The 12,237-nt window shown below is 44.8% G+C and overlaps 1 protein-coding gene across 3 annotated transcripts in view; it reads left to right on the top strand.

The window, feature by feature from the left end:
- LOC109898155 (myomegalin) overlaps positions 1 to 12,237 on the top strand; it is a 122,518-nt gene that overhangs the window by 64,106 nt on the left and 46,175 nt on the right. For all 3 annotated transcript variants that reach the window (XM_031833712.1, XM_031833710.1, XM_031833711.1), the window contains exon 9: positions 11,166 to 11,219. In XM_031833712.1, the coding sequence (XP_031689572.1) occupies positions 11,166 to 11,219 (54 nt within the window). The remainder of the gene's footprint in view (positions 1 to 11,165; positions 11,220 to 12,237) is intronic.

Raw genomic sequence — 12,237 nt, 5'->3', positions numbered from 1 at the left:
ATGTGATTATTACGCAACAGGACAGTTAACACACGCGTCCAGTTAATTATCGATAGGCTATGTTTCAACTTGTCAATTTCAAATGATTTTCTAACAAGTTGTATTTTCTAACAACAGTTTGAATTGAGGTGTGTTCCTCATCCTCATTAAGTCGCATAGAAGGAGCTCATTTCAGCGCTGCGGACAATTTGTTTGAGGCTTTACTGAGCCCGGACAAACTTCTCTCTTCGAGGAGAGCCCACGGACTTCACCAATGTTTCCGCAGATCAAGTATGCAGACGTGTGCAGTTTTGCGCGAATTGTCACATTGTCTGGCTGGCGCTCGCATTGTCTTCCTTACAGATAATAACTTTGGACGTGTGCGTTCCTATCAAAGTAAGTGCCTTATTTTCTGGATACCGTGTTGCGTTTCTACTGGAGCATACAGTATGTATTGTAGCAGGCTCAAGGTGGTGGGGTTTCCATGTCACCAAGTTCAAAAACCAAACATGAACACGAAGCACAACTAGAATACAAATAGGTCATTTATTAGGGAGATTTGCATACTGTGGGAAATGAAAACCAAATTTCAAAATCAAATTTTATGAGTCACATGCGCTGAATAAAACAGGTGTAGACCTTACAGTGAAATGCTTACTTACGAGCCCCTAACCAACAATATGGATAAGTAATTAAAGAGCAGCAGTAAAAAAACAAACAGTATATACAGGGGGGTGCTGGTACAGAGTCCATGTGCGGGGGCACCGGTTAGTGGAGGTAGCATGTACATGTAGAGTTATTAAAGTGACTATGCATAGATGACAACAGAGAGTGGCAGTGGTGTGGAGAGGGGGTGCAATGCAAATAATCTGGGTAGCCATTTGACTAGATGTTCAGGAGACTTATGGCTTGGGGCTAGAAGCTGTTTTAGAAGCCTCTTGGACCTAGACTTGGCGCTCCGGTACAGCTTGCCGTCCGGTAGCAGAGAGAAGGGGGGGGGGGATTCAACCACCAGTTCATAGTCCACAATCCATTCTCATTGTCTGGTTTTCCAGGGGTAATCCTACAACTCGGATTCTCAGCCAAACCGGTTCGGTACACAGTGGGGGTAATCACACAATTCTCTCTCTTCTCACACGTTTTCCTCTCAGTCCTCTTCCCATTTGTGCAGCCCGCTTCCTCTTTTACCCCCAAGCACTCCATGGCTTAATGATCCACAGGCTTGCCACGTTGGGGCAGGAAGTCCATATAAGGCTCGGGGGTGGAGCCTATCTCCCTTCAAATCACCACTCCCCTCACCTCTCCCTGCCTTCTGCCACACACTCTCCACCCTCATCTCCTGTCGGAAGGGAGGGGTGGTCCAGCTCCCTAGAGCATTCCTCCTGGAGAGGGCATCGGCATTTCCATGGGCTGCACCTGATCTGTGGATGACAGAGAAATCAAAAGGCTGTAAGGATAGGAACCAGCGGGTCACCCGGGCGTTACTGTCCTTATTCCGTGACATCCAAACCAGTGGTGCATGGTCCATTATGAGGGTGAAGTGCCATCCCAATAAGTAATATTTCAGCGTCTCCAGCAACCATTCTTTCTCCACAGTGGAATATCTTTGTTCCTGCGGCAACAGCTTCCGACTAATGTCTTGCTTCGGACTGGGTATTCCTCACCTTCTTGTAGCTGTGATAGGACGGCACCCACCCATTTCGGACGCATCGGTCTGTACCACCAGTGGTTCGGAAAAGTCCGGGGTCATCAGCATGACTCCAGAACAGTGCTCCCTTTAGGTCCTGGAAGGCTTTCTCTGTCTCCTCGGTCCACGTCACCTGGACGGGTAGACGGCTCCTGGTCAGATCAGTCAGGGGACTGACTAGGGAGGCAAAGTGGGGAATAAATCTCCGGTAGTAACTAGTCAACCCCACAAACGTGCGCACCTGCTTCTTGGTGAGGGGGCGGGGCCAGTCCCGAATTGCCTCCACTTTCTTCACCTGGGGTTTGACACATCCCCTCCCGACCGTGTACCCCCGGTACTCAGCCTCCCACAGGCAGAGCCGACATTTCCTTGGGTTAGCTGTTAGCCCCACCCCCTATAAGGCCTGCCTCACTCCCACGGATCACAGCATCACCGAAGTCAGACGCCACGTACTCACGATGGGGACGGAGAAACCGGTCCATCAACCTCTGGAAGGTGGCCAGGGCCCTGTGCAACTCAAAAAGGACAGCTTCTTGTAGTGGAACAGCCTGTCGGGTGGCGAAAGCAGTTTTTTCCCGTCCCTTTTGTCCCCCAAAGGGCACCAATAACCCGTCAAGTCGAGCATGCTGATAAATCGGACGGTTCCTAGCCGTTCGATTAGATCATCATTTCGGGGCATGGGGTAGGCGTCGAACTGACACGCCTGACAGGAAAGGTGCTAGCAGGCTGGCCCATTGCTCATGGAGCCATTTCTCCCTAGCCTCCGTCCCCTCGAAGGCATGGAGGTAAGCCTTGATTTCGTCAGCCTCTGTCAGCATCAGTATAAACTAACTGGGTTTGGGACAAGAGACTGCTGCACCTGCAGACACGCCGGCCTGGGCGGCTGTCAGCTGGCTGAGTTTAGCTCGCAGGAGAGCAGTCTGCTGATGCTGGTCCTCCAGCAGCACCCAATGCATAGCCTGCTGCACTATGTTAGTTATTGAGCTTGGTTTGCTTTGCCCGCATTCTCCATCACATGTAGCAGGCTCAAGGGGGTGTAGTTTCTACGTCACCAAGTTCAATAACCAAACACACACACGAAGCACAACTAGAATACAAATGGGTAATTTATTAGGGAGATATGCACACGGTGGGAAAGGGGGGAATTCAGCAACCAGTAATCCGTTCTCATTGTCCGTTCCGTTCTTCAGGGGTAGTCCTAAAACGCGGGTCCTCAGCCAAACCGGTTCGGTACACAGTGGGGGTAATCACACAGATAATTCTCTCTCTTCTCACACTCTCCATAACACACATTTTCCATTTTCCTCTTTTACCCCCAAGCACTCCATGCTTTAATGAATCACAGGCTTGCCTCGCAAGATATCTCCCTTCAATCACCACTCCCCTCACCTCTCCCTGCCATCTGCCACAGTATTTATGTACAGTCGAAGTCAGAAATGTATGTACACCTTAGCCAAATACATTTAAACTCAGTTTTTCATAATTCCTGACATTTAGTCCTAGTACAAATTCCATCTCTTAGGTCAGTTAGGATCACCACTTTATTTTAAGAATGTGAAATGTCAGAATAATGGTAGAGGGAATGATTTATTTAAGCTTTTTTTTCTTTCATCACATTCACAGTGGGTCAGAAGTTTACATACACTCAATTAGTATTTGGTACCATTGCCTTTAAATGGCCAAAGGTTTTGGGTAGCCTTCCACAAGCTGAATTTTGGCCCATTCCTCCTGACTTTGTTGTCCTTAAGCCATTTTCCCACAACTTTGGAAGTATGCTTGAGGTCATTGTCCATTTGGAAGACCCATTTGCGACCAAGCTATAACTTCCTGACTGATGTCTTGAGATGTTGCTTCAATATATCCACCTAAATTTCCTACCTCATGATGCCATCTATTTTGTGAAGTGCACCAGTCCCTCCTGCAGCAAAGCACCCCCACAACATGATGCTGCCACCCCCATGCATCACGGTTGGGATGGTGTTCTTCGGCTTGCAAGCCTCCCCTTTTTCCTCCAAACATAACGATGGTCATTATGGCCAAACAATTATATTTTTGATTCATCAGACCAGAGGACATTTCTCCAAAAAGTACGATCTTTGCCCCCATGTGCAGTTGCAAACCATAGTCTAGCTTCTTTATGCCAGTTTTGGAGCAGTGGCTTCTTTCTTGCTGAGCGGCTTTTCAGGTTATGTCGATATAGGACTCGTTTTACTTGGTCCCATGGTGTTTATACTTGCGTACAGTCGTGGCCAAAAGTTGAGAATGACACAAATATTAATTTCCACAAAGTTTGCTGCCTCAGTGTCTTTAGATATTTTTTGTCAGATGTTACTATGGAATACTGAAGTATAATTACAAGCAAGTGTCAAAGGCTTTTATTGACAATTACGTGAAGTTGATGCAAAGAGTCAATATTTTTTTATTTTTTTATTTTACCTTTATTTAACCAGGTAGGCAAGTTGAGAACAAGTTCTCATTTACAATTGCGACCTGGCCAAGATAAAGCAAAGCAGTTCGACAGATAAAACGACACAGAGTTACACATGGAGTAAAAACAAACATACAGTCAATAATGCAGTATAAACAAGTCTATATACAATGTGAGCAAATGAGGTGAGAAGGGAGGTAAAGGCAAAAAAGGCCATGATGGCAAAGTAAATACAATATAGCAAGTAAAATACTGGAATGGTAGTTTTGCAATGGAAGAATGTGCAAAGTAGAAATAAAAAATAATGGGGTGCAAAGGAGCAAAATAAATAAATAAATAAAAATTAAATACAGTTGGGAAAGAGGTAGTTGTTTGGGCTAAATTATAGGTGGGCTATGTACAGGTGCAGTAATCTGTGAGCTGCTCTGACAGTTGGTGCTTAAAGCTAGTGAGGGAGATAAGTGTTTCCAGTTTCAGAGATTTTTGTAGTTCGTTCCAGTCATTGGCAGCAGAGAACTGGAAGGAGAGGCGGCCAAAGAAAGAATTGGTTTTGGGGGTGACTAGAGAGATATACCTGCTGGAGCGTGTGCTACAGGTGGGAGATGCTATGGTGACCAGCGAGCTGAGATAAGGGGGGACTTTACCTAGCAGGGTCTTGTAGATGACATGGAGTCAGTGGGTTTGGCGACGAGTATGAAGCGAGGGCCAGCCAACGAGAGCGTACAGGTCGCAATGGTGGGTAGTATATGGGGCTTTGGTGATAAAACGGATTGCACTGTGATAGACTGCATCCAATTTGTTGAGTAGGGTATTGGAGGCTATTTTGTAAATGACATCGCCAAAGTCGAGGATTGGTAGGATGGTCAGTTTTACAAGGGTATGTTTGGCAGCATGAGTGAAGGATGCTTTGTTGCGAAATAGGAAGCCAATTCTAGATTTAACTTTGGATTGGAGATGTTTGATATGGGTCTGGAAGGAGAGTTTACAGTCTAACCAGACACCTAAGTATTTGTAGTTGTCCACGTATTCTAAGTCAGAGCCGTCCAGAGTAGTGATGTTGGACAGGCGGGTAGGTGCAGGTAGCGATCGGTTGAAGAGCATGCATTTAGTTTTACTTGTATTTAAGAGCAATTGGAGGCCACGGAAGGAGAGTTGTATGGCATTGAAGCTTGCCTGGAGGGTTGTTAACACAGTGTCCAAAGAAGGGCCGGAAGTATACAGAATGGTGTCGTCTGCGTAGAGGTGGATCAGGGACTCACCAGCAGCAAGAGCGACCTCATTGATGTATACAGAGAAGAGAGTCGGTCCAAGAATTGAACCCTGTGGCACCCCCATAGAGACTGCCAGAGGTCCGGACAGCAGACCCTCCGATTTGACACACTGAACTCTATCAGAGAAGTAGTTGGTGAACCAGGCGAGGCAATCATTTGAGAAACCAAGGCTGTCGAGTCTGCCGATGAAGATATGGTGATTGACAGAGTCGAAAGCCTTGGCCAGATCAATGAATACGGCTGCACAGTAATGTTTCTTATCGATGGCGGTTAAGATATCGTTTAGGACCTTGAGCGTGGCTGAGGTGCACCCATGACCAGCTCTGAAACCAGATTGCATAGCAGAGAAGGTATGGTGACATTCGAAATGGTCGGTAATCTGTTTGTTGACTTGGCTTTCGAAGACCTTAGAAAGGCACGGTAGGATAGATATAGGTCTGTAGCAGTTTGGGTCAAGAGTGTCCCCCCCTTTGAAGAGGGGGATGACCGCAGCTGCTTTCCAATCTTTGGGAATCTCAGACGACACGAAAGAGAGGTTGAACAGGCTAGTAATAGGGGTGGCAACAATTTCGGCAGATAATTTTAGAAAGAAAGGGTCCAGATTGTCTAGCCCGGCTGATTTGTAGGGGTCCAGATTTTGCAGCTCTTTCAGAACATCAGCTGAATGGATTTGGGAGAAGGAGAAATGGGGAAGGCTTGGGCGAGTTGCTGTTGGGGGTGCAGTGCTGTTGTCCGGGGTAGGAGTAGCCAGGTGGAAAGCATGGCCAGCTGTAGAAAAATGCTTATTGAAATTCTCAATTATGGTGGATTTATCAGTGGTGACAGTGTTTCCTATCTTCAGTGCAGTGGGCAGCTGGGAGGAGGTGTTCTTATTCTCCATGGACTTTACAGTGTCCCAGAACTTTTTTGAGTTAGTGTTGCAGGAAGCAAATTTCTGCTTGAAAAAGCTAGCCTTAGCTTTTCTAACTGCCTGTGTATAATGATTTCTAGCTTCCCTGAACAGCTGCATATCACGGGGGCTGTTCGATGCTAATGCAGAACGCCATAGGATGTTTTTGTGTTGGTTAAGGGCAGTCAGGTCTGGGGAGAACCAAGGGCTATATCTGTTCCTGGTTCTAAATTTCTTGAGTGGGGCATGTTTATTTAAGATGGTTAGGAAGGCATTTAAAAAAAATATCCAGGCATCCTCTACTGACGGGATGAGATCAATATCCTTCCAGGATACCCCGGCCAGGTCGATTAGAAAGGCCTGCTCGCAGAAGTGTTTCAGGGAGCGTTTTACAGTGATGAGTGGAGGTCGTTTGACCGCTGACCCATTACGGATGCAGGCAATGAGGCAGTGATCGCTGAGATCTTGGTTGAAGACAGCAGAGGTGTATTTAGAGGGGAAGTTGGTTAGGATGATATCTATGAGGGTGCCCGTGTTTAAGGTTTTGGGGAGGTACCTGGTAGGTTCATTGATTATTTGTGTGAGATTGAGGGCATCAAGTTTAGATTGTAGGATGGCTGGGGTGTTAAGCATGTTCCAGTTTAGGTCGCCTAGCAGCACGAACTCTGAAGATAGATGGGGGGCAATCAGTTCACATATGGTGTCCAGAGCACAGCTGGGGGCAGAGGGTGGTCTATAGCAGGCGGCAACGGTGAGAGACTTGTTTTTAGAGAGGTGGATTTTTAAAAGTAGAAGTTCAAATTGTTTGGGTACAGACCTGGATAGTAGGACAGAACTCTGCAGGCTATCTTTGCAGTAGATTGCAACACCGCCCCCTTTGGCAGTTCTATCTTGTCTGAAAATGTTGTAGTTTGGAATTAAAATGTCTGAGTTTTTGGTGGTCTTCCTAAGCCAGGATTCAGACACAGCTAGAACATCCGGGTTGGCAGAGTGTGCTAAAGCAGTGAATAGAACAAACTTAGGGAGGAGGCTTCTAATGTTAACATGCATGAAACCAAGGCTATTACGGTTACAGAAGTCGTCAAAAGAGAGCGCCTGGGGAATAGGAGTGGAGCTAGGCACTGCGGGGCCTGGATTCACCTCTACATCGCCAGAGGAACATAGGAGGAGTAGAATAAGGGTACGGCTAAAAGCTATGAGAATTGGTCGTCTAGAACGTCTGGAACATAGAGTAAAAGGAGGTTTCTGGGGGCGATAAAATAGCATCAAGGTATAATGTACAGACAAATGTATGGTAGGATGTGAATACAGTGGAGGTAAACCTAGGTATTGAGTGATGAAGAGAGAGATATTGTCTCTAGAAACATCGTTGAAACCAGGAGATGTCATTGCATGTGTGGGTGGTGGAACTAATAGGTTGGATAAGGTATAGTGAGCAGGACTAGAGGCTCTACAGTGAAATAAGCCAATAAACACTAACCAGAACAGAAATGGACAAGACATATTGACATTAAGGATAGGCATGCTTAGTCGAGTGATCAAAAGGGTCCGGTGAGTGGAGAGGTTGGTTGGTGATTTAGACAGCTAGCCAGGGCATCGGTAGCAAGCTAGCATAGGATGGAGGTCTGTTGTTAGCCACCCCTTACGTTCCGTCAGTAGATTAGTGGGGTTCCGTGTGGTAGAGGGGATTAATCCAAATCACACAACAACAACAAAAATAAAAACAATAGATATAGTTATAGAGGCCCAAGAAGAAAACATAATTTGCAGTGTTGACCTTTCTTTTTCAAGACCTCTGCAATCCGCCCTGGCATGCTGTCAATTAACTTCTGGGCCACATCCTGACTGATGGCACCCCATTCTTGCATAATCAATGCTTGGAGTTTGTCCGATTATTTTTTTTTTTGGCCACCCGCCTCTTGAGGATTGACCACAAGTTCTCAATGAGATTAAGGTCTGGGGAGTTTCCTGGCCATGGACCCAAAATATCGATTAATTGTTCCCCGAGCCACTTAGTTATCACTTTTGCCTTATGGCAAGGTGCTCCATCATGTTGGAAAAGGCATTGTTCGTCACCAAACTGTTCCTGGATGGTTGGGAGAAGTTGCTCTCGGAGGATGTGTTGGTACCATTCTTTATTCATGGCTGTGTTCTTAGGCAAAATTGTGAGTGAGCCCACTCCCTTGGCTGAGAAGCAACCCCACATATGAATGGTTTCAGGATGCTTTACTGTTGGCATGACACAGGACTGATGGTAGCGCTCAACTTGTCTTCTCCGGACAAGCTTTTTTCCGGATAACCCAAACAATCGGAATGGGTACTCATCAGAGAAAATGACTTTAACCCAGTCCTCAGCAGTCCAATCCCTGTACCTTTTACAGAATATCAGTCTGTCCCTGATGTTTTTCCTGGAGAGAAGTGGCTTCTTTGCTGCCCTTCTTGACACCAGGCCATCCTCCAAAAGTCTTCAACCTCACTGTGCTTGCAGATGCACTCACACCTGCCTGCTGCCATTCCTGAGCAAGCTCTGTACTGGTGGTGCCCCGATCCCGCAGCTGAATCAACTTTAGACGACTCTCCTGGCGCTTGCTGGACTTTCTTGGGCTCCCTGAAGCCTTCCTCCCAACAATTGAACAATCTCCTAGAAGTTCTTGATGATCAGATAAATGGTTGATTGCCCGTGAAGCCCTTTTTGTGCAAAGCAATGATGACACGCGTTTCCTTGCAGGTAACCATGAGGAAGAACAATGATTCCAAGCACCACCCTCCTTTTGAAGCTTCCATTCTGTTATTCAAACTCAATCAGCATGAAAGAGTGATCTCCAGCCTTGTCCTCGTCAATAGCCACACCTGTGTTAACAAGAGAATCACTGACATGAAGTCAGCTGGTCCTTTTGTGGCAGGGCTGAAATGCAGTGGAAATGTTTTTTGGAGATTCAGTTCATTTGCATGGCAAATAGGGACTTTGCAAATAATTGCAATTCATCTGATCACTCTTCATAACATTCTGGAGTATATGCAAATTGCAATCATCCGAACTGAGGCAGCAGACTTTGAAAATGTATATTTGTGGCATTCTCAAAACTTGTGGCCACGACTGTACTATTGTTTGATGAACGTGGTACCTTCAGGCGTTTGGCAATTGCTCCCAATGATGAACCAGACTTGTGGAGGTCTTTTTTTCTGAGGTCTTAGCTGATTTCTTTTGATTTTCCCATGATGTCAAGCAAAGAGGCACTGAGTTTGAAGGTCGGCCTTGAAATACATCCACAGGTACACCTCCAATTGACTCAAATGATGTCAATTAGCCTATCAGAAGCTTCTAAAGACATGACATAATTTTCTGGAATTTACAAGCTGTTTAAAGGCACAGTCAACTTAGTGTAAAAATGACTTGTGTCATGCACAAAGTAGATGTCCTAAACGACTTGAAAAACGCGTTTTAATGGCTCCAACCTAAGTGTATGTAAACGTCCGATTTCAACTGTATGTGTGTATGTATGGAGCATAATGTATTTACAGTTTTATTCACGTTTTCAAGTTCTGGTGACAAATAAATCATTCCGACTATTGCATAGATTGTAATGGACACCTATGATGTGTGTAAAATACTTTTTTGAAGGTTGTACTGATTATAATGAGCTAATTCTAAGCTATTTGCCAGCAAGTTGTCGCACCATGTTTGTTGACATAATACAATGCCTTCTGTGTGTCACATAAACGTCTGTCAGACCGAAGATGTTATAATGAGGTGAAGGAATGGTTCACTCATCTTTCGGGTAAACTTCTGGAAGTGAAGTGAATGATTGTACACGACACACCCCCTTCAACATGCATACTGCAAACTGACCAAACTCATCTTGTCTCCTCTTATTATCTTTGGTTGACGCTAAAAACAAACATGGTGGTGCGCACAAACTACCCATCATCGGATTACTTTCAATATCTAGAAAGTGTTTTACTGACCCGTGATGTGATGAATTATATATTCATATTTATTATTTATATTTATATTTATTTTTCGTGTTTTGGAGGACGCATGGCTCACTACCTTCACCTCTCCCGATTCTGTACGGGAGTTGCAGCAATGAGACAAGACTGTAACTACCAATTGGATACCACGAAATTGGGGATGAAAATTGGTAAAAAGTCTAATAAAATAAATGAAAGTAAAGGTTAAAGTATATAATAATTACTACAGTCACAAACAGATTCTACACACACCTTCTCACAAATCATAACCTATCCACATATACAGTATGACATCAGGTGACACTTAGTTTTGTGACTGTAGGCCTAGTACTGGTTCTAATATTTGATTGGGCACGTGAGGGCCAACTCTACTGTACTCACTGCTAGCTACTGACATATGGGTTAGTCACGCTGTACACAGCTTAGTCATACCTCTCCTGCCCTCCGTCCTACCCCTCCCTTCCCTCCCTGTCCCCCTTCCCAAGGGAATGAACAGCTGAACCCAGATTATCGGGGGGGGGGGTTGAGATACCATTACCATATCTGTCCTGTATTTATAAACATGTTGAATGTACAGTAGGTCAGTAGAACCCTGGCACCTGCTCCTATGCTAGGCTAACATACCCCAGAGCCACCGTGATGATGACAAATCACAGATGGCTTTTATGGGTTACATGCAGCTGGACTCACATGAATGCCTCCATGTCTATTTTGAATCCAAGAATGTAGTTGGTTCAACAGTACCTCTTAAATGATAGTGAAATCTATAATATCCTGGCTCAGAAAATGTAGCCATTTTCAAAATATTTCATGCCATCATGCAATCGTGTCATTCATATATTTGTTTTAACCGTTTTCTGAGGAACAAAAGATTGGGCTCATTATGAGTTTATACATTTTTTTTATTGTTACTTATTTACCACCCTCTTCTGTCCACAGTTGCTGCGGGGTGAGATGGGTCGAGAGAAGAGTTGTATCCAGCCAGAGATGCAGGTATGTGTGGCAGGAATACTGCCATCCTATAGTATGTCTGTGGTTGTGGGACTCTGATTCCATTGGCTTAACATAGGCTTTTGGACCATGCACACACAGACAGGGACACTGTAGTGGGGAAGTGGGCTACAATAAATTAGTTTGCATGTAAGTGATGATAAGCTAAAGTTTGCTCTTTTAGAAATTTAATTCAAGGCCTGTAGCCAGCATTGCCTGGAGTAGTGTGTTTGTTAGCAAGGCAATGGTATATGAAAGCCCTCCCAACCCGCTCCATGCTCCCTGGGACAAATGGTCGGAGGTTGCCCTCTGTAGGAACCAAAGGAAAACTGCATGTAAGATAGCTGGACCACACATTCACAACACCACACACACACACACACACACCATTGGGGCAACCTCCGGCAGGGTAAAGTTAAATAAAGGTAAAATAAAAAATAAAATAAAAATTCACAACTCCACACACACACCACACACACACATTCACACACCACAAACACACCACACACACAACACATGCTGTACACAAATGAGGATCAAAATACTTGGTGCATTCGGGTCACTCGGATATATTGTTCAGCACTAAAATCTTCCCCTCAATAGTACCGAGGATATCTTGCTGGGTTCTATTTCAAATATATAGTTCCGATATCTCACTTACAGTTTTTTTCAATTGCTTACACAAGTTTTCAAAACGGTCTCCTTTTTTTCAAAACTCTACACACAATTCCCAAAACTGCACACACAAAATGCAAAATGCCTCACATCTCCTTCAAAATGTAACACTGCATTCAAAATGCCATAAACACATGTCAGAATTAAGCATTTGCATCAAATGGCCAACACTGCTTTCACAATAGTACATTTTTAGGTATACCATGTAAACACTGTTCTAAATCTAAAACTCTTTGGTCTTTCATAGGCTTATATCTACATTTCAATACCATGTTCTACAGTGAAAGTAATCTGCTGAGAGGGGTAACAAGTACACTGTATACACCAATGCAATGTAGAAACAGAA

The sequence above is a fragment of the Oncorhynchus kisutch genome, linkage group LG10 (genome assembly GCF_002021735.2).
Source record: "Oncorhynchus kisutch isolate 150728-3 linkage group LG10, Okis_V2, whole genome shotgun sequence".
Classification (NCBI taxonomy): domain Eukaryota; kingdom Metazoa; phylum Chordata; class Actinopteri; order Salmoniformes; family Salmonidae; genus Oncorhynchus; species Oncorhynchus kisutch.
This window is presented reverse-complemented; position numbering and strand designations above follow the sequence as displayed.